Source organism: Paroedura picta, chromosome 1 (genome assembly GCF_049243985.1).
Source record: "Paroedura picta isolate Pp20150507F chromosome 1, Ppicta_v3.0, whole genome shotgun sequence".
Taxonomy (NCBI): domain Eukaryota; kingdom Metazoa; phylum Chordata; class Lepidosauria; order Squamata; family Gekkonidae; genus Paroedura; species Paroedura picta.
Genome location: NC_135369.1, coordinates 176,372,156 through 176,394,515, shown reverse-complemented (window position 1 = coordinate 176,394,515; position 22,360 = coordinate 176,372,156). Strand labels below are relative to the sequence as shown.

General features: G+C 44.3%; 1 protein-coding gene across 3 annotated transcripts in view; it reads left to right on the top strand.

The window, feature by feature from the left end:
- GABRP (gamma-aminobutyric acid type A receptor subunit pi) overlaps nucleotides 1-21,059 on the top strand; it is a 48,682-nt gene extending 27,623 nt beyond the window's left edge. For all 3 annotated transcript variants that reach the window (XM_077312957.1, XM_077312968.1, XM_077312948.1), the window contains exons 6-11: nucleotides 1,032-1,249; nucleotides 4,123-4,205; nucleotides 11,039-11,176; nucleotides 12,100-12,252; nucleotides 14,125-14,318; nucleotides 19,748-21,059. In XM_077312957.1, coding sequence (XP_077169072.1) covers nucleotides 1,032-1,249; nucleotides 4,123-4,205; nucleotides 11,039-11,176; nucleotides 12,100-12,252; nucleotides 14,125-14,318; nucleotides 19,748-20,038 — 1,077 coding nt within the window. In that variant the 3' untranslated portion in view covers nucleotides 20,039-21,059. The remainder of the gene's footprint in view (nucleotides 1-1,031; nucleotides 1,250-4,122; nucleotides 4,206-11,038; nucleotides 11,177-12,099; nucleotides 12,253-14,124; nucleotides 14,319-19,747) is intronic.
- Nucleotides 21,060-22,360: the final 1,301 nt, after the last annotated feature.

Genomic DNA, 22,360 nt, shown 5'->3' with positions numbered 1-22,360 from the left:
CCGGTGCGTTTATCCCCGCTCGCTCGGAGAAAAAAAAATGGCGATCGCTTCGCCGGAAGTTTGGAGGAGAGAGCCAGGGGGAGGGACTTTGAAGAACCAGCAACAATGGTAACGCACAGGTCTTTAGCGCTACTGTTGCAGATTGGTTGCAGGAGTGTATCGCTATCCGGAGGGTGAATCCACTTTTCTGGATTCCCCTGAAAGCGCCACAACGAAGCGCTTTTTGCTGATTGGTTTCAGGATTGTTGCAGATTGTCTACGACGTCGTGGGTTATGTCAAATTAGTAGCGTTTCCAAATAGCAACCATTCTGCTACTTTGAAGCCATGCGAAATGGCCCTTATTTTTGCCCTCACTTTGGGATCTCCAGAAGCCCACACTTCTCTCAGCAGAGATTTGCCTCTTGGATTTATTTCCTCCTGTGAGGCTGCTGTCTCCAATCCTCTCTCCCCCCCCCCCCGCCGCTTCAGGAAAAGAAAGGCTCCCCTCCCCATTCTGAGCTTTTCCAACCAAGTGCAGAGCACTTTCTGTTTCAATTGGGGGGAGGAAGACCTGGGTTCAATTCGATCTGAATTCAGCAGGATCGACAATGGAAAAAACAAAGTAAGTGCAGAATCAGCCTAGGAATCAGCCTCTATTTAGCATCTGAATCCAGACAGATTGAACTAGCTTGGGCCATCCATACCAGGGCTTTCAATAATACTTAGCCGCTTAGAAACATGTCTTTGGGAGAGGCTTCAGCAGTCCAGATCCAGGCATGGACCGAAGCCAGTCCTCCGACGTTATTTCTAGCTTGTAAAGAAGAATACAGTAGAAAAACAGACCGACTTTTCATGTACTAGCTTAGAACTCCATATTCAAGATGCCCTGAACAGGAACCATATCTATGGGAATTCATAGATCGTTCAGTAAACATATGCTCAGATGACGTTAGCAGAAAACAGAAGCATCCTTAGAGGAAACGACATTCCACAGGTCTACAGACAGCAATCTTAAGTAAATACATTCTCATGATTTTCTTTCTTTGTCTAGGACTACACAGCTACAATATATTTGCGGCAGTGCTGGACAGATCCCCGCCTGGTTTTTAAAGGGAACAAAAGCTTTACTCTGGATGCCCGGCTGGTGAAATACCTGTGGGTACCCGACACATATATTGTGGACTCTAAAAGGTCTTTCTTGCATGAGGTCACCGTAGAGAATCGACTCATACGGCTGTTCTCCAATGGTACCGTCTTGTATGCTTTACGGTAAGTCTTGTGGTGTTGTGGCTCTAATCTGGCGAGCCAGGTTTGATTCCCCGTTCCTCCAGATGCAGCCAGCTGGGTGACCTTGGGCTCATCACAGTGCTGGTAGAGCAGTTTCTCTCAGAGCTCTCTCAGACTCACCTCCCTCACAGGGTGTCTGTTGTGGGGAGAGGGAGGGAAGGCAATTGTAAGCCGCTTTGAGCCTCCTTTGGGCAGTAAACGCGGGGTATAAAAAACAACTCTTCTTCTTGTGTGTACCTATTATTTATTTGGTGTGCGTTGTGTAGCCAGGAGATCTGAGGATTGCCTGTCAGGCAGGCAAGGGATGTTCAGAGGTGGTTGACCCCCGAGCGTTCCTTGGAAAAACTCCATCCAAATCCACTCTAGGAGCGGAGAGCAGAAAATGAAGTGGAGGGCAAGAATTTGGGATACGATAGACATCGTGTCCAGATTATTCCCGCCCACCTCATTCCATCACTCAATTTTATGCTCGTAGCTTTAGTTTCTTGAGAGAGTGTGTGTGAAAAAGTATACACCAAGCAGTGTGTCGCTCAATGTACAGCGGTTAGAGTGCCTGACTAGAACTCGGGTGACCTGGGCAGAGTCTGCACTTACTTTGTTTATTCCATTGTCAATCCTGTTGAATTCAGATCGCTTTGAATTCGGGTCTTCCTCTCCCCCCCCCCCCCGTTGAAACAGAAAAGTCTTCTGCACGTGGTTAGGGAGGCTCATAAGGGGGGGGGGGAGCCAAGCCTCTTTCTTTCTTTTCTTGAAGGGGGTGGGGGGAGAAGATAGAAAAAGGCAGGGGAGGGAGGAAAAATCCAGGACCGACAGAAGTTGAGAGAAATTAGGGGCTTCTCCTTTAAGGCAAGCGTGTCACATGACCAAGTGTAGCCTATCAGAGGTTCTCTACCACGGAGCTTTCTTTCCCAATGGATATTGAGCATTAAAAGCACTTCAAGATATCGCACAATAAAGGTAGGGTCACTCCGGATCAATCCTTCTTGCTGCAGAAGGAAAATTTAAATCGCCCAAAATCCAAACGGAAATCGCATTCTGTGTAGAGGGCAGGGACTGAATCGACCTGGGATTGGAATAAAAGCTCCGTGCAGTTTACACCCTGGGTTAGAATTCCTATGCTGCCATGAATCTCCTTGGATTACCTTGTCTCAGCCTAACTTGCCTCACAGAGTGATCGTGAGAATAAAATGAAGGATCTTCTAGAACAACGGTTCTCAACTGCGGCAGGGGAGGCGTGCGCATGCGTGCAGGCGAATGCGCAGGCGCTCAACCATCTGGAGGCGGCATGGAGGTGGCCAGTACCATGGCGCCACTGCCGCCCGCCACCAACCTGTCCTGGCAACCCCATTGGAGGGGCCAGGTGACCCCACTTGGGGTCGGGACCCCAGGGTTTGAGAACCAGTGTTCTAGAAAGAAGGATGGCTTAAAGAGAAACGTTCAGATAAAACTGGCCAATTCATTTATCTCTACAGTCATGGATCAGAATATAAAATTAGATATAGTAAAACATTAGGATTGTAAAACATGCTGGAGGGGGTGTAGAAAATTTGTCCTTGTAAAAAATGTTAAAGGTGTTTTGTTTGTCTCTGGCGGCCATGAATTGCACAAGCCCAAAATGTTACTGTCTGGGAAGTCCAGATAGTTTAGGACTCACCCAGCTGAATGGTTCTGCAATCGTACAAGCCAACACTGCAGGGCCACTTAGCCCTCACCAGCAGTGCCAGCTACGTTCACCTGTTGCCGCCTCCTACAAAGCTGTGGTAGAACAGGAGGAAACTAGCAAGTTGACACTGATCATTGTCAAGCAGCCCCTGTGGTCCTGGAAGATCTATTGGGGTGAAGTTGTTTTTGTCCTGGCTATCAGGAGCCTTCTAGGACTGCCCTACCGATGCCCTACCAATGAGTTTCCCGTTAAGTTAAGAGACCAGTCCATCTATGATTACAAAGCATTACATCAGCTACATATGCTATTATTTTTTTTCTAAATGGGGTTATCCAGAGCGACAGTGGCCAAGATATCAACTGAAGGCTCAGACAGCAATTCCTAAAAGCTTTAACGGTGTTCGTTCTTGGACTCCTATGGAAAGTGCAGTTGCTTTTTTTTACAATGTTCTCTCCTCCGCAGTTTTTCAGGGTAAAGGTAAAGGTAAGGGTATCCCCTGTGCAAGCACCGGGTCATGCCTGACCCTTGGGGTGACGCCCTCTAGCGTTTTCATGGCAGACTCAATACGGGGTGGTTTGCCAGTGCCTTCCCCAGTCATTACCGTTTACCCCCCAGCAAGCTGGGTACTCATTTTACCGACCTCGGAAGGATGGAAGGCTGAGTCAACCTTGAGCTGGCTGCTGGGATCGAACTCCCAGCCTCATGGGCAGAGCTTTCAGACGGCTGCCTTACCACAAGAGGCTCTAGGGTAGATTCTCCCAAATCCCTGTGCAGTCATGGCATTGTCTCTGCTCGATAAACGCAATAGAGACAATCGCTCACATTTTATTCTACTGCTACCAATATGTTGACCTCTCCTCCTCCTCATACCCCATCATCATACTCTTGAGCTGTAGCAAAGTTCTGTCATATAGTTCTGTCATATAATGATCTGAAAACGCGAACAATGTAACTTTTACCACCAGGTTTCTATTTTATATTTACGCTTACTTCACTGCTTAGAAGATATTTCATCATATGCATAGCTGATCAGACTGCACCATTTTTTAAGGTGTGTTTTATCAGAGAATGTGTACTTGTATAAAACTTACACAGCCAAATAGTCTAATGTGTTTTCTTATTGGTATGTTGGAAGTCTGCTGGCCGATGACCGTATTAAACTGATTGATTGCTGTGTTTTCTCTTTCCACAGAATTACTACAACTGTTGCCTGTAACATGGACCTGTCAAAATATCCTCTGGATATGCAGACGTGCCGATTGCAGCTGGAAAGCTGTAAGTATTACATTCTGCAGGAAGATGGAAATATTTCCCGAGCTGGGCTGGAACGTGGTGATTCATATTTATCTGACCTGCTCAAATCTCTCTTTTGTCTCTTTGACGTCCTAAAACGTTGGCTGGCCCTTCTAAAATACGAGGAAAACGGCAGCCCCTCATCTCCTTGCATATATGGATGCTGTTCTGTATTTTTTAGTTCTGCCGACTCCTTGAGAAGGTTTTAAATAGGTAGACAGGGAAACTAGCAATATAATGTCCAAAACAAGTGTGAAAAAATATCCGTGGCAACCCTGCCCCCCCCTTCTTATCCATTTTTGTGAGCTTTGCTGTTGGCTTTCTAAGATCACTGCAGACATAGTTATCGCTATTTGACAACTCACTGGAGACGTAGAGGTTTGTATGGTTTTGATACAAGTCACATGGAGTTGTGAAGCTGTCTTATGCCAACAGGCCTGTGAGCTTGTCTACTCTGTTAGTAACTCTCTGGAATCTCAGGCAGTGATGGGTCTTTGGTAACAGGCAGCAGGAGTTAGGATCATTCAACCAGATCAAGACCTGGGATCTTCTTCATACCACCAGCATGTTCTCCTGCCACTGAACCATGCCCCTCTCCAAAATGGTTTCTTCTAGGCATGCTAGCTCCAGGAGATTTTGGGGGTGGAGCCTGAAGAGGATAGGGCTTGGGAAGGGGAGGGACTTCAATGGGGTATATTGCCAGAGAGCCCGCCTTCCAAGGAAGCCATTGTCTCCAGGCGATCTGATCTCTATCTCCTGGAAATCAATTGTGACCCCAGGGGATCTCCAGCCAGTCTCTAACTCAGCCTTTCTCAACTGAGAAACCCTTGAAATATTTCTCAGGCTTCGAGAAACCCTAGGCATGGCTTGATGGTGCAGAATATGGTTGGGAAGCATAATTGTGTACATGCCCACTCGGGGGCCTCCCCTTCCCACCCCCTCCAGGCCCATCATTGGCCATTTTGGGACAGGTGGGTGGGATGACATTGACGTTCTATGGTCATATCACCTGATAAATGTTTAACCAATTAAAATATATTAAAATTAATTAACTCCTACTGATTCGGGAAATCCTTCCAGGGCCATCAAGAAACCAAGAGGGATCCTCTGTAAATCCCAAAACTCTGTGTTTCTTATAAGGAAATGCCTCTAAATTGCAACCAACTCTGCAGATATTTCTTTAGCAATCAGCACGATCTCCACTGAGATCTCACACACCTACAATATGGGGTGGTTTACTAAGGTGAAAAGGAAGATTGACAGACATTCTCACGTGCGATGGGGATGGTCCCAGCATTCATTTGCTGCACTTTGTGGCCTTTGCATCCCAAAGATGCTCAAAGGACTTCTTTGAATGGGCATCACTGTAGACATAGTTTGGGGAACGCTTATGTAAAAGTTGTGCAAATCTCATTGCCAGCTTGGTGTAGTGGTTCAAAGTGGTGGCTTCTAATCTGGAAAGTCGAGTTTAATTCCCTGCTCCTCCACATGCTGCCAGCTGGGTGACCTTGGGCTAATCACAGTCCTGATAGTGCTGTTCTCACGGAGCAGTCTCTCACAGCCTCACCTACCTCACAGGGTGTCTGTTGTGGGGAGAGGAAAAGAAGGGGATTATAAGCTGCTTTGAGATTCCTTCGGGTAGTGAAAAGTGGGGTATAAAAACCAGCTCTTCTTCTTCTCCTCCTCCTCCCTCCTCCCTCCCCCTCCTCCTCCTCCTGGTACAGGATCCTTTGTTTTAAACACACGCACACACTGCATGTTAAGTCAACAAGGCAAATTTGCTCTAAACCATGACTACATAAATCACAAATACCTTTCCATTTAGTTCTGTGTTTTGTTAACCAACTGAGCCATTTCAGGAAGGAAGCTTTAATGTGTTTGCCAGCTGGACGAGTATCCACCCTGCATACATGAGCAATACATTTTCATTTACAATAACCGCTCCCATTTTAATTACACAAATAGGCTTGTTGGTTTGCATCTAAACAGCTGCAGGCCTATGCATACATTGGCACCAAATTCATTTCAGCAGTTAGGTGTGTGTGTGTGTGTATTTGTGTGTGAATGTTTGCATACCTTAAATCAGAAAATGTCAGATCTGGGAGCAGGCTTCTGAAGTCTGTCCGGAACTGTGCATAAAGCTAGTGCAGACTGAGACATATGCAGGGCAAGCTTTTCTACGTCTGCCTTGCAGAATAGACACTCCTTGTTTCCGGAACCCTCATTGCATGGATCTCGTTGTCAGTCACGATAGCTGGTTAACTTAAAAAACAACAGCCCATAAATCAGAGTTCAGCGCATTGCAAGAACATCCCAATGAACCTGTGTGAAAGGTAAAAAAAAAAACACTCTAGGGAACATGCTGGTTTGACATGCCTGTTATGGTAATCCAAAGCACCTGATTTGACCTAGCCTGGGTTTTCTAAATATGCTGACAGGCAATATGATTTCCATATGATTTCCTCTTTTAAACAATACAAGAAGATATATTCAGGCACCACTGCCGGAGTTCGGAGTTTCCCAAAACATCTGCTAACCGTGGACTGGCTTATTTTTTTTAGAGCTAAAGTTAGATGCAGCCATTGTGAATGAGTTTAGAAACAGTTGTGTTCATAGAATGATCATGACTAGCCAGGACTGGCCATGCAGATGGCACAGGAAGTACTTAAATAGGCTAAATGTATTATTATTATTCGTGATTTTATGGAATTTTTTAATACTAGTAAGCTGCCTTGAGAGACAGTATATAAATTCCTGTAAATAAATAGGTTGCTTTTTACTGATATGTCACTGAACCCGTTTCACTACAAAGCACGGCAATATTGCATTCAGCATGCAATTCTCGATTGGCTGGGATCGCTTGAACGGGGGGAAAGGACACTGAAACAACAACAGAAGGAATATACTATACCAGCATGGTTCCCATGAAGCCTGCTGGGTGACCTTGAACCAGTCACAATTCTCTTAAAACTCCTTCAGCCCCACCTGGCTCACCAAATGGCTGTTGTGGGGAGAGAAGGAGGAGAGGGTTTTTTTTTGTGTGCCCTGCTTTTTGTCGCCTTTGCATGTAGCCAACTGGGTGACCTTGGGCTAGTCACAGTCCTCATCGTTCTGTTCTCACAGAGCTGTCCTGTCAGATCTCTCTTAGCCCCATCTACCTCGCAGGATTGTGGGGCTGTTGTGGGGAGAGGAAAGGAAGCTGATTAAACTGCTTTGAGATTCCTTTGGGTAGTGGAAAGCAGGGTATAAAATCCAACTCTTCTCCTTCTACTACTTCTTGGAGTCTCAACGTGGCTTACAGTCACCTGCCCTTCCTCTCCCCACAACAGATACCCAGTAAGACCATTTATGCACTGGGAACTTCACTGCCCCAGCTGTCATGCAGGAGTACAAATTGAGGGCCGATGAGGTGCACCGGGCCAAATGCTCCCCTGTGTAGGTGCAGGAAGAAGTGGGGCAACCTGCCATGACTAAAACTCCAGCCTGCAACCCAGGCATGAAACCTCCAGTGCATAAACGGTCTAAGGGAGGTGAGGCTGAGAGAGCTCTGAGAAAGCTGTGGCTGGCCCAAGTTCACCCAGCTGGTTGCATGTGGAGGAGGAGTGGGTAATCAAAGCTGGTTCTCCAGGTTAGAGGCTGCTGTTCTTCACCACCACATCACACTAGGTCTTGAGGGAAGGAAATAGGAAGCCATTCTGAGACTCCTTAAGGCAGGAGTGGGCAAACTGTGGCCCTCCAGATGTCCATGAACTACAATTCCCATGAGCCCCAGGGGCTCATGGGAATTGTAGTCCATGGACATCTGGAGGGCCACAGGTTGCCCACCCCTGCCTTAATGTATAGAAAAATAAAGTCTAAACCCCACTCCTCTTCGTCTACTATGGGGAAAGAATGTCTGTGAACAGTTGTGAGCAACTGTAAAGGGTTCGAATCAAGGTGTTTTCCTTTTTCCCCTACCCATTGCTATTTTTCATGCAAAAATTGAACTTGGATAGCGAGCTGATTTGTTACCATAGGAAATTCCTCAAGAGATGCTTTTTAGTTTGATTTATAGGATAAAAGCAGGAGGAACCGGTTTGCAGTCTAGAGAGACACCTGGCCACACGTGAAGACTGATAATCTTGAGGACCGGTTTCTTGGGGTTTTTTTGTTTTCAATTCAAGTAATGTCTGAAATCTCATTATGTTAAGACCAGGCTCTGACTTGCCAGCTCCTCGGATGGTTCCTAGGAAAGGGCCTATTATTTTCACATTAAAATCATATTAGTTTACCGTGATTAACTTGATTACAACAAGCAGCAACTGAAATAATAATGATTAGCCCCTTATTTTAAAATGTAGCTTGGTTTAGCCTTTTCTGAGGATGTAATTGGGCTCTGCGTCAAGCTCCCATGGCATTTTTCTTATGGAATTACATGCCCATTGCCAGGCGGAGATGTCATTAGGATAAATGCCTGGAATCAATGCTATTTAAATAATATGTGATACGAATTAACAGCAGTCAGTCATTTATTTCCAAGTTCCGCCAAGTAGCCACAAATATCATTCTTACAACCTGGGAAGAAGCTTTGCAAAAAGAAATATTGGGATGATTTATACCTGGGGAATTGACATATCCTATATTAGATGCAAGATTTAGTCATTTGTGTTAAATGGGAAACACAGTTTGGGGCTATTCATTTTGCCAGTCAACCACTGAATCTCAGTCTTACCAATTTTGTTGAAAGCTAGATCATTTAATTAAAATGTTACTGGTTTGTTTTTTCAAGTAATATGGAGAATTATAAAACTGTTTGCATTTGAAATACCTTTCGTTCATTCGTTCGTTCGTTCGTTCGTTCGTTCGTTCGTTCGTTCGTTCATTCATTCATTCATTCATTCAATTTATATACCGCCCTCCCCGAAGGCTCAGGGCAGTTTACACGTAACAGAAACAATACAGATAATTCCTGTACAATACATTCCGGAACAATACATTTATGGAAGAAAACCATGTTGAAATGGCAAACTTTACGTACAGGGGTTATAAATCTTTGTGCTATGGGTAGAGAGTTGCAAGTCATTACAGCACCCCTAAAACAAGGGAATCTCCAGGACTCAACAGGGATATTGGTTTGTTATCTGACTCCATATTCTAATAATCCCCCCCCCCAAAGGGCCATAAATCCTCTTCATTTTTTTTTTGAGATAATAGATTTGAATAGTGATTGTAATAGACTTAAATGCACTGTAAATTAAAATGGGAGACTGAAATTTAATTCTCAGGTCTGGGGACAGAACTCTCCATGCTAGGATAGAGATGGATTAAACATATTGACAGGTTCTCATTTAATTACCCCCAGGCTTCACACAAGGTATCTGTCCATTAATTTTGAATCTTGACATTTTTATTCCCTTAAAATGTTTCTTTCAACCTTAGTTGAACCCAGATGAAATGAACCTAGTTTGTTATTCCTGTTAGGCCTGTGGATCTGGTAAACATCTTCATTATGCTGTGTACCAGTCTATGACCAACTATCTCCTTATATATGTGGCCTGGTTATTTCTGCTTAATTTTCTGAGGAAGTGTTCTGTGCACACAAAAGCTTACAACTTGAATAAAACGTTGTTGTGCTGAATTACATAAAAGGTAGACATGTTGGAGAGGTGTTAACTGCAGCTTTAGAGTCAAGGACTATGAGTAATGGGTTTAAATTGCAAGAAAGGAGGTTCCACAAATATAAAAAAGCGTTTTCTGATGGTGAGGGCTGTTCATAGATGGAATATGCTGCCTCGGAGAATGCAGATTTCTAAATCTGGTTAGCCAGGTTTGATTCCACGCTCCCTCACATGCAACCAGCTGGGTGACCTTGGGCTGCCCACAGCACTGATAAAGCTGTTCTGACTGAGCAGTAATATCAGGGCTCTCTCAGCCTCACCTCCCTCACAGGGTGTCTGTTATGGGAGAGGAAACGGAAGGTGACTATAAGCCGCTTTGAGCATCCTTCAGGTAGAGAAAAGTGGCATTCAAGAACCAACTTCTTCTTCAGTAATATCTGGGCTCTTCAGCCTCACCTCCCTCACAGAGTGTCTGTTGTGGGGAGAGGAAAGGGAAGGTGAATGTAAGCCGCTTTGAGACTCCTTCATATAGAGCAAAATGGCATATAAAAACCAACTCCTCCTCCCTCCTCCTCTCCTCCTCCTCCTGTTGCTACATACAGAAACTGATTTTATTTTCATAACCAAGTAAATCAGATCATATTGAACAAAAAGTGAGTTTTTGGATGCCTTTTATTTTTTTTTTTTTTCAATTAGTTTTGTAATTACCCCAAACAGGGGTGGAAAACTATAACAAAATGTATCCACCATGGTGGTGGGCCTACAATGGGTGTAAGATATCTGTCTTCATAAGAAAAGATTTCGTGTTTGGAAACAAGAACTGCCGGATCAACGTGGTATCCCTTAAAACAAAGAATAGCGCTTTTATTCAGAGATCTTTTAAAATATGCAACACAGACAAAAAAAGGGGGGGGGGTTTACAAACAGAAAAAAAAAGAAATAAAAAGAGACATAATAAAGAGGCCTCCGATCTTATCTGTGACTTTTATAAATCAAATTATTATCGGTTTCACTTTGCTAATATAAAAACAAAAATCTAAAAAACTCTTTTTTTTGATATGTTCTTATTTCCCCCCTTAGTCCTCAAAACCACAAACCATTTCATTCAATCACTGTGTAAACCCTTAAGCAGGAGTCCTTGAGTGCACAGGAAGGGGCTTGGGAAATGTGCAGCAACTTATCGACGAATATCATGCTACTTTTCTTCGTTATCTCTAGGGGGATATGATGAGAATGATGTCTTGTTCACATGGCAGAAGGGAAACGATTCCATACGTGGCCTTGAGAACTTGCGTCTCTCTCAGTACACTGTAGAGCGCTACTACACCTTTGAAACCAGATCCCAGCACGAAACAGGTAATGGATGACAACAGAGGAGGAGAAAAATCAGTTCTAAAGCTTTCGATTGGTCCAGATCCAGATGATAGACCTAGTAAAATTCATGTACATGGTGGCCAAAAAGCTATCAACCAGTCACAGTGACTGAACCTAACCAAGCTGAGATACCAGTGTCTGAGATACTGATGATAGTACCATGTTGTCAAGTCATGTGATGTCAAATTACCCTTCATTATGTTGCCTTGAAAATCCAGCAGAATGGCCATAAGTTACAGCTTGGCAAAAAAAGAGAAAAAGCCTCCAAAGGCAAATGGGGAAATACCCCATAGTTCATGGGGAAATGCCCCATAGTACATGAGCCAGGTTGGTGTAGTGGTTAGGAGTGCGGACTTCTAATCTGGCATGCCGGGTTCGATTCTGCACTCCCCCACATGCAGCCAGCTGGGTGACCCTGGGCTTGCCATGGGGCTGATAAAACTGTTCTGACCGAGCAGGAATATCAGGGCCCTTTCAGCCTCACCCACCCCACAGGGTGTCTGTTGTGGGGAGAAGAATGGGAAGGCGACTGTAAGCCGCTTTGAGCCTCCTTCGGGTAGGGAAAAGCGGCATATAAGAACCAACTCTTCTTCTTCTTCTCTGTGGACATCCAGCAGTTGTGAGGAACAGTTCCTTAGGCACTACTTCTGAACCACGTGAAAAGTCCATCTCTGTCTATCGCCTCCACAACAGTGGACCTCTTGCTCATTTCTGTGTCCTGAAGGATGTCCCACCTTTCTATTCACTGTCACCAAGCATACCCTCTTTCCAGTTATAAGATGACGAACTTCAGTGATTCCAAAATTTGAAGAAATAACTATTGTTGGGAGCCAATGGGTCCTTCTGTATTAATTTCAACGTGTCTCCTTTCTTTTCCATTGTGTCTTTTTTTTTTCTCTACCTAGGCAATTACCCGAGACTGATAGTGCAGTTTGAGCTCAAGAGAAATATCCTTTATTTCCTTCTGGAGACTTATGTGCCATCGACTCTGCTGGTCGTTTTGTCCTGGGTTTCTTTTTGGATCACCTTGGATTCCGTTCCTGCAAGGACATGTATTGGTGAGGACATCCATGGAGTATAATAATAATATAATAATAAGCATGTTGAGGGGGAAAGCAGAAATGTTGTTTAGGAAGAGGTTAGGTTTGGATATATCCAGCTTTTGCATTGTTGAAAAAGGGAGCAGGATGTTCCCTTTAACCATGAAAAGGCTATGCCAGGAATCATGCAACTTGCATGGAGTAAAGCAGTGGTTCCCAACCTGCGGCCCGCGGCCCAGTGCAGGGCCGTGAAGGCCATGGCACCAGGCCGCGGCTCCCTCTCCCCGCCCCCCCCCCCGCAGTAAAAAACTTCCCAGGCCGCAAGCTTGCGGCCCGGGAAGCTTCTTACTGCGGGAGGGCAGGGAGAGGGAATCAGGGCCGGGCCGTGTGGCCCGTGGGCGCGGCCCGATGCACGGGCGCGGCCCGATGCACGGGCATGGCCCGCGGGGGCGCGGCCCGATGCCCTGCCGGTCCCCAGCCTCAGAAAGGTTGGGGACCACTGGAGTAAAGGTAAAGGTATATGGGACAGAGTTTATCATAAGGAGGATTCAACTGGGTAGCCTTGTAGGTCTGAAGTAGCGCAACAAAATTTGAGGCCAACGACACCTTTAAGACCAACAAAGATTTATTCAAGATAGGAGCTTTCATGTGCATACACACTTCCTCAGACAATTGAACAGGGATCATAAGAATGCAGCTATAAGGAGAAAGTAAATTAGTAGCAAAATTAGTAAACAGCATCACAATATCCAAAATATGCAGTATGATAATTCCTTGCTAAAAAAGCAAATCAGTCCTTTGGGTTCAATTGTCATTCACAAAAACACTGGGGGAATAAAAATGTTAAGGTCAGTGATTAATGGCAGATACTTTCCCAGTTGTGAAAAGAAGTAATTAAAAGAGACTTGTTGCTAGCCCCATGCATCTCCATTGAGTAGTACAGGCAACTGAGCATGGAAGGCTTGCAAGTAGAAGAAGGAGACATGGGCAGGTGGGTGATTTACTGGTGTGGGGTTGGAAAGAAAGGTCTGGGAGGCCTGGTAGTGAGCAGATCGGGTCCCACGGGCCCCAACATGTCCTGATTCTGATGCACTAGATAGGCAACCATGCTTCCTATTTGATTCTGCAAGCCACTTCCAAGGAGGTCAAAGGTGAAAGGTCAGAAGGGGGAAGTCTTGTTTGTCTAAACACAGACTATTTTTTCACTTGGAACCCTAGCCTCCTATCTTAACTTGAGTTGCCTGCAATCTCTTAGCCTTCCTGATTAGTCTTTAATTTTTTTAATTTTTGAGATTGTGGGAGTGTTTAGTTTGTGGGTGGGGTCATTTTATATATATTTAAATTTAGTTATATATAATTTTGTTTTGTCTCAAAGTCTATCAGCTATATAGGCACACCTGTTAATATGAGGCTTGGATTAGTTTATCCATTAATTTTAGGCAATGCAAATCAAAAAGTTGGGGACCCTGAGCCTTGTGGGGCCCCCCACAATAGGGTTGCGAACTCTGGGTTGGGAGGAGGGCAGGGTTTGAAGATGGGAGGAATTTCAATGGGATATAATTCCATAGGGTCATTATACCTCCGAAGCAGCCATCAGCTGTGATCCTGGAAGATCTCTGATCCCCACACAAATCCTTTCCTGGGGTCATTTACCCACTTCTATCCCATTTTATCCTCAATGGCAGAATGGATTCCTGAGATCCCGTCAATTTTGATGGCAGTGTAGAGAAATCATGATTTGTTTTGTGTCTTAGGGACTGTAGGGGAACGATCGGATTTTGTTTTTGTTTTTTTGCTACCCCAGTTAAGAATGTGGATGAAGCCTTCCCACTGCAAAGCCCCCCACAAAACACTCTTCTAGTAAATGTGTTTCCAATTTTACCTTTCTAGGGGTGACGACGGTTCTATCAATGACCACCTTGATGATGGGCTCGCGGAACTCCGTTACGAAAACAAACGGTTTCATCAAGGCCATTGACATTTACCTCGGCATCTGCTTCAGTTTCATATTTGGAGCTTTAGTGGAGTACGCCTTTGCTCATTATATCCTGTCTCAGAAAAGCACAGCGAAAAATCCACCAAAGGTAACAGTCGGAAAAATTTCTGAGGAACGTGTGTTCAGTTGGATCTTTCTATACATGCAACAAGAAGTTAGAATCCCCTGAAGCCTTGTGTTCCAATTTCTCATGCACAGGTCTAATACTCTTTCTTGTACAGTTCTGGTAGCAAAGAGGCCGAGACAAATTAAAATTGCATCAGTCCCATTTATATATGAGGTGAGCATATTTATATATGAGGTGGAATAGGCTGCCTAAGGAGGTGGTGAGCTCCCCCTCACTGGCAGTCTTCAAGCAAAGGTTGGATACACACTTTTCTTGGATGCTTTAGGATGCTTTGGGCTGATCCTGCATTGAGCAGGGGGCTGGACTAGATGGCCTGTATGGCCCCTTCCAACTCTATGATTCTATGATTCTATGATTCTATGAGGAGCTGAAATGTTAAAGGGATAGCAAACATGGAAACTTGCTGGGTCATTATGAGACAGAAACAAAAAAGAAAGATATTACACAAAGTCAAAGCATTGAGGCCTTTCGGAGATAATGTGGCTAATATAAAAATCCAAAAGGCCTCTGTCTGAAACAATGACTTGTCAATAATATGAGACTGATAAGGCATAGATTGAATTTTTTTCAGTATCAAATTATTTATTATTTATAAATGACTTGTATGAAGGAATAGAGGGACTGCTCATTAAATTTACATTTGATACTACAATGGGCGGGGTAGCAAACACAGCAGAAGACAGAATCAGGATACAGGATGATCTTGACAGGCTAAAATGAATGAAATGAATTTCAGTAGTGATAAATGTAAAGTTCTGCATGTAGGCAGGAAAAATCAGATGCATTGTTATAAAATGAGGGAGACTTGTCTTGTGCAAAGAGGATCTAGGGGTGTTAGCAGACCATAAACTGAACATGACTCAGCAATGTGACTTGGTGGCAAAAAGGCAAATGCAATTTTGGGTCATATCAAAAGAAGTATACTTCCTGGATCACACAAGGTACTGCTTTTCTTTGCTCTGGTTAGACCTCACTTAGAGTACTGTGTTCTGTTTTGGGTACCACAATTGAAGAAGGATGTAAACAAACTGTAGCATGTCCAGAGGAGGGCAACAAAAGTGGTGAGAGGTTTGGCGACCAAGACATATGAGGAAAGATTGAGAGAACTTGGTCTGTTTAGCCTAGAGAGAAGACTAAATTATGATAGCCTTGTGAAGTGGTGGATTCCTTGTGAAGTTTATAAGCAAAGGCTAGATAGCCACCTCACAGAAATGCTGATTCTGTGAACTTAGGCAGATTGTGAGTGCATGGGCAGAAGGGATTGTGTCAGTGCTTGGCACTTGTGGCCCTCTCTTGCATGACCAGGGAAATGCTAATTGCTACTTTTTGATCAGGAAGTGAATTTCTTCCAGGCCAGACTGGCCAGGGTTTCTAGTTGGGGGGGGGGGTTATCTGGGCATGGAATTGGGGCCACTGAGGGTGGGCAGGTAGTTGTGAATTTCCTGCATTCTTCAGTGGGTTGGACTAGATGAGCATGGAGCTCCTTTTCAACACTATGATGCTATGCATTAAAAAAAACAACAACACCCGTGTGTTGATGTTTGTCACCAAAGTGTGTCACCAAAGGATCTTCCCAACTGAGATTCCTAATTTTTCTGCGATGTTCGGGCAGTCTGTTTTTCAAAGTATGGTTTTGTTGCTCCCACATCCAAAAGATCACATGGACCTATTAAAACAGCAACAACTCAAGAGGATGGACACTTGGAAAAGATGATTTGTAGGGAAAACTTTTTTGCTGAGTGGATGTGTAAAACTTTTGATCTCAGCTGCCTGGACATAGTTAATTCATTCATTGCCTTTGAAGTATGACGCATATAGAGTAGCAAGGAGATTCAAGGATTGTCTGGCAGCCAGGCAGGGGGCCTTTCAAAATAGGCAGTGCCTCCACTGTCTTCAAATCAGCATGTACCGGTAAGTCCTTAATGAATTGTGACTAATTAAAACCAATGATAGGTTGTGTTTCACAGGATGGTAATATAATTTAGAAGATGTCTATGTCTAAGCATTAGGCTCTCCATCCATAAAGCGAGTGGGGAATTTTCACTGGAAAAAATCTCTGCACCTTCCTTATTTGGCTTCAAATGAACAAACAATTTCTTCCTTGGTTTGTATCAGTTTGGATCAAAGTGGATGTCACCCCTTGTCACCCATGCTGTTAACATTTCTGAACCTAGGTCTCAGTTTCAGCAGAGCAGACTGAAGGAAAGGCAGTGTTGCGGTTAATGCATAAAAAGAACTGAAAGGAAGGTTCCTGATCAGCCATAATGGATGAAAACTGGAATAATGCAAAAATGAATTTTTATCTGTAGGCTTCATGAAAGGTTGAACACATAAATTGCTTTTATAAACTAATATGTCCCAAAAAGAAATCTGAGTGAAGTCATAAGAAAACTTAATAGTGAGATGTAGGCTATTCAACCACTTCACAAAATTTTACATCCTCATTGAAAGTAATGAAAATGTCATCAATATATCTGTAATAAACTTTCAGATGATTCAATAAGGAGGAAGAAAATTGAAAAATAAATTGTCCTTCAAAATTGGAGATCAATAAATTGCCCATAGTAGACTTCCCATAGCAACTTCCCTTAATTTGAAATTAAAATTGATCTTGAAAACAAAAATAATTTTTCTGTAGTATATTTTTAAGGATTCATATAAAAAAGATGTAAATGTAAAGAAGAATTGATGCTTCCCAAGCAATTTTATTTGCTTTATTTGTCCCTGTTATCTCACAGAATTAAAATGAACTCCCCCTGCCCCCCGCCCTTACAGCTAACTGAGGTAGGTTCAGAGGATTTAAATTCTATTTCAGATGTAGGAAGTAATTTCAGCTCCTGTACTGGAAACTCAAAGCTGTTACCTGACCTCAGAACAATACACATTCCAGTTGTAGAAGAGTTCATGATAAAAATATAATCGGACTTTAAAGAACAGAACCATTCACTCATTCAGTGAAAATGCATTCTTTGGATAGAGTTTATGACAATATGATTCTGGCTGAAAGCAAAAATGATTGGGTCAGTAGAAGTTGATAGATTTTTTTAAATCGATCGGGTTGTTTTGCATAGTTTATGAGATTTCAATGGCATGAGAAAAGCACATTTTCAAAACTCACTGACGTAAGGCATAGGTCCACTTAACAACCCTTCAGTTACGTTATTATAATCTGGGTTTAGCACTCCCCAAGGAGAGGCGTACCACTTGAATGTACCGCTTCAGACTGCAGCTAAAATATACTTTCATGGTGGGGAGGAGGAATCATCTTCATTAAACATAATAAAGCTCAAGCTCACAACTAACTCCCTATATGATTGGCCCTCCCTGGGGGTATGGTGCCAATAGTGAGAGAGCAATCTCCCAATAAGGGCAATCAGTTCAAATTGCATGCAAGCAACTCAATCCCTACCTGGTGGGTCCTCCCTTGGGGGTGTGGCGCCAATAGAGAGAGAGCACTTTTCCAACGAGGGCCAGTTGTGGGGTTTATCTGCCCTCCTCTTCTTCCTGTTGCTTGCTGGGGGGAAGAGGTGCCAGCCTCTCTGAAAGCCCCTCCTGCTGGTAAGTTGCCCCATCCTCAGCCTATTCCTTCCCTCCATTTCCCTCAGCCAAGGGGGTGGGGGGAAGCTAGTTGCTTCCTTGGCCTCCTGTGTTGGTCTCAGGTTTTAGCTCTCTGCTGGAGGGAAACACAGATGAGCTTACAAGAAGGCAGAGAAAATCAGTATTTCATCAGCAGAATGCTAAGGGAACAGACAGAATGCAATGAATGTCTTAACTCAGCCCAGTGAAGGGTTCATTTAGGGTTCGTTCAGGCAGTCCAAGAGCATCAGCAGAAAGTGCGGGTCACAGGTATCCAGAACCCAGGACTCCCAATATAGGCTGTCAGTAGCCTGTCTGTCCTCGCTCTGTGATGACTCACTTGGCTCTGCTTACTTCCAGCCATCCCTATGGCAATGGGCCACTAGTAATTTCACCAGTAAGTTAAAGGGCCGATCCAACCCGTTCCCTTGTGGGGCCTGACTACTGCCTACTTCTGTGCCTGGAAACATAATGGACTTGGCCTTTTAGGCATTTACATTCTCAGGAATGAGAATGCTGCAGTCTCAGAGACCAAAACGGAAGCCACCAAACTGATAGTAATTTAAGCAGATTTAATCTGCTTCAGTCTCCTCTAAGTGGACATACTGTCCATCTAGTCCAACCCCTTCTCGATGCAGGATCAGCCTAAAACATCCATGAGAAGTATCTGTCCAGCTGCTGCTTGAAGACTGCCAGTGAGAGGGAGCTCACCACCTCCTTGGCAGCCGATTCCACAGTTGTACTACTCTGACAGTGAATTTTTTTCTAGATACCTAGCCAGTACTTTTCTGCTTGTAGTTTAAAGCAGGGGTAGTCAACCTGTGGTCCTCCAGATGTTCATGGACTACAATTCCCATGAGCCCCTGCCAGCATTTGCTGGCAGGGGCTTGTGGGAATTGTAGTCCATGAACATCTGGAGGACCACAGGTTAACTACCCCTGTTTTAAAGCCATGGCTGTGCGTCCGATCCTCTGCTGCCAACAGGAACCACTCCCTGCCCTCCTTCAAGTGATAACTTTTCAGATACTTCAAGAGAGCAATTGTGTTTCCTCTCGGCCTCCTCTTCTTCAGGCTGAACATTCTCAAGTCCCTCAGCCTTCCCACAAAGACTTGGTCCCCAGGCCCCGGATCATTCTTGTCGCTCTCTTCTGAACCTTCTCAATTTTGTCCACATCTTATTTGAAGTGAAGCCTTCAGAACTGCACACAGTTCTCTAGGTGGGGTCTGACCAATGTGGTATACAGGAGGATTTTGTGATTTTGATGTGATGCCTCTCTTGATACAGCCTAAGACTGCATTTACCTTCTTTATTGCCGTATCACATTGTTTGCTCATAGCTTACAGTCCACAAGTTCCCCAAAATCTTGTTCATGCACATGGCAGCTCAGAAGTGTACCTCCCATCCAGTATACATGCTTCTCCTTTTTGTGACCCAGATGTAGAACTCTGCCTTCTCCTTATTGTATTGCATCTTGTTCTCATTTACCCACTTTTCCAGCATGTTCAGATCCCATTGAACTCTGTCTTCCCTTTAGTTAGGGTTAGGAGCTTCCATGTTCCTACCTCCACCGTCAAATAGGGCAGACCATCCAAGGCTATGAGTATTAGGACAGGATATTCAGTTCTGGCCCCTTGGGCTTTGGTATTTGGCTTGTTCTACAACTTGCAGGGATGTTTTTAATCCTAAAATAACAGTATTTTGGCAAGAACACCCCAACCTGCCTCTCTGGTTGGTGGTGTTTTGGTGGACTGTCTATTGAGTGGTAATTCCATATGACCAAATCATCCATCATTGCAACTTTGTCTTATTTTAGGATTCTACAAATGACATCTCAAGGGAAACAGGAGAGATCAGCATTGTTGACATCCTGAACACTTCCGTCGCCAGCTACAGTAAAAAACTGAACTTTCCCGCCCTTGATAACAGCTTAACCCTGAACCCAAAGGACAAAATTCGGTTCATCTTGAAGAACAAAATACGCAAAGCCAGCAACTATTTCACTATCCACAATCCAAGCAACATCGATCACTATTCAAAGCTGCTATTTCCTTTGTTTTTCATAGTGGTCAATTTCCTTTACTGGGCCTATTACTTGTGTTTTTAGAAAAGTGGGACGTGAGTCATTTCAACGCCGTCATGGCGCGTTCTGGAGTTCACTCTCAGCTGGTGTGGATGATCTCGTGGACATTGAGTGGCTGGGAAAGTTCCTTTTCACTGGCAACTGAAGGCCTCTTCATATGACTTTTGTAGCAGGTGGTGTTTTTTTGGGGGGGAAATCTTGCCTAAGTGGGGCTCCCAGCTATGGCAAGCATGTCAACAGGTGCTCTCACCTGGTGCATTTGTCGAAAACTCAGTGTTGTCAGTGACATACTAGACTGTGCACTTGTGTTCGATTCAATCCCCTGGGGTTGAAGTGACTTGGAGCCAACTAGAATAAGCTGTTTCCTATGGCTGCTGTATGCTGGAACAAAGATCCCTTGCGGCCTTCTGTTTCAAGGCTATGTCACCAGCTTGCCATTTTTGTCACAGGCATTTTGCATTCGGGTAAACATGATGGCTTTCAGCCTGTGGCTGCTGATTGCTTTCTGCTGGTCTTGGATAATCGGAATCAGCGTGGCCTGCAAGAAGCGCTTTCCCCCTTCTTTATCCATGGCAAGCCTGGCATTGGGAACTGATAATGAGCCTCTTGTGGCGCAGAGTGGTAAGGCAGCCGCCTGAAAGCTTTGCCCATGAGGTTGGGAGTTCGATCCCAGCAGCCGGCTCAAGGTTGACTCAGCCTTCCATCCTTCCGAGGTCGGTAAAATGAGTACCCAGCTTGCTGCTGGGGGGTAAATGGTCATGACTGGGGAAGGCACTGGCAAACCACCCCGTATTGAGTCTGCCAAGAAAACGCTAGAGGGCATCACCCCAAGGGTCAGACATGACTCGGTGCTTGCACAGGGGATACCTTTACCTTTACCTTTTTAAACATGATGGCTTTCAGCCTGTGGCTGCTGATTGCTTTCTGCTGGTCTTGGATAATCGGAATCAGCGTGGCCTGCAAGAAGCGCTTTCCCCCTTCTTTATCCATGGCAAGCCTGGCATTGGGAACTGATGATACATTTCCTATTAAATGTCTATCGGAATCAGTGCTTCACGATCTCCCTTAGAAATGGTTTGCTCAGAGACAGCGTGATGGAATGGTTATGAGGGGCGGCTTCTAATCTGGTGAGCTGGATTTGATTCCCTGCCCCTTCACCTGCAACCAGCTGGGTGACCTTGGGCTAGTCACAGTCCTGTTAGAGCTATTCTATCCAAGCAGTCCTGTCAGAGCTCTCTCAGCCTCACTCACCTCACAGGGTGTCTGTGGTGGGGAGATGAAGGGGAGGTGATTGTAAGCCGCTTTGAGACTCCTTTGGACAGTGAAAAGCAAGGTATAAAAAACAACTCTTCTAATTCTGTTGGGGAGGGATGCAAGCTTCCAGGTGGGATCTGAAGAGTCTGGCTCACATAGGGACAGCAGGGAGGTTTTGGTCCCTTTCCTCCTCCTCCTTTTTTTTTTGGGGGGGGGTTGCAGAATCTAACCCTCCCTGCTTTTTAATTTTTCTGGAAACCTGTCCCCCCCCCAAGTCTGGCCCCATTCTCTGTGTTTTTCTTTCCCTAAGAAGGCCAGGTTCAGAATTAGATACATGAAAATACACACTAGAGTAAAATAACAGATTGTGTTGCTTGAATTTACATAGATTCTCAGAGAGAATTCCCCTTTCTTTGGCCGTATGGCTTCCCCATTCAGGGAAAGAAGGTTTCAACTTGCCTTAGCAGTTTTGAGCTGATGTTAGAGCATGGCCTGTTTAGTTAGCAAGTGTGATTGATCAAAGTCACTCAAGCCTCCTGCTCTACGGCACAAGGACCACATACGAAACATTATGGATTTGTATTTAATAACTTTTTTATCGAACCATTTTCCCGTTGTACTTTGTGAAGGACCAAAACCATCTATTCATAAATCACACATTTTTCAAAGTGCAGCTCTTCAGCAAAAAAGAAAAGAAAAGAAAGAGACTTGAATAACAATGAATAGTGAATAAGCACTAGTAATTCAAGGTGGGCTTGGCATTTTAATCTATATAAAATGTAATAAAGTGAACAGGTATTTTAAAAGCCTGAGACAAAAAGGAACTGTTTGCATAATTTTTTGAAGTCTCACTAAGTGAAATCACATTGCTCCATTCTTGCAACATTAGAGCCCCCAAAGAAACTTCTTTCAGAAAAGAGGTCATTCCTTGCATTTAATTTTGTATTGATCTTCTTTTGTTTGCTCCACTTACATTCGTGAGTGGCTCAACAAACTGTGCCAAAGAAGAGGGACAGCAGCTAATATTGAACGTGGCAGACAGATTCATGACCATCTACACCAGTGGTTCTCAACCTTCCTAATGCCACGACC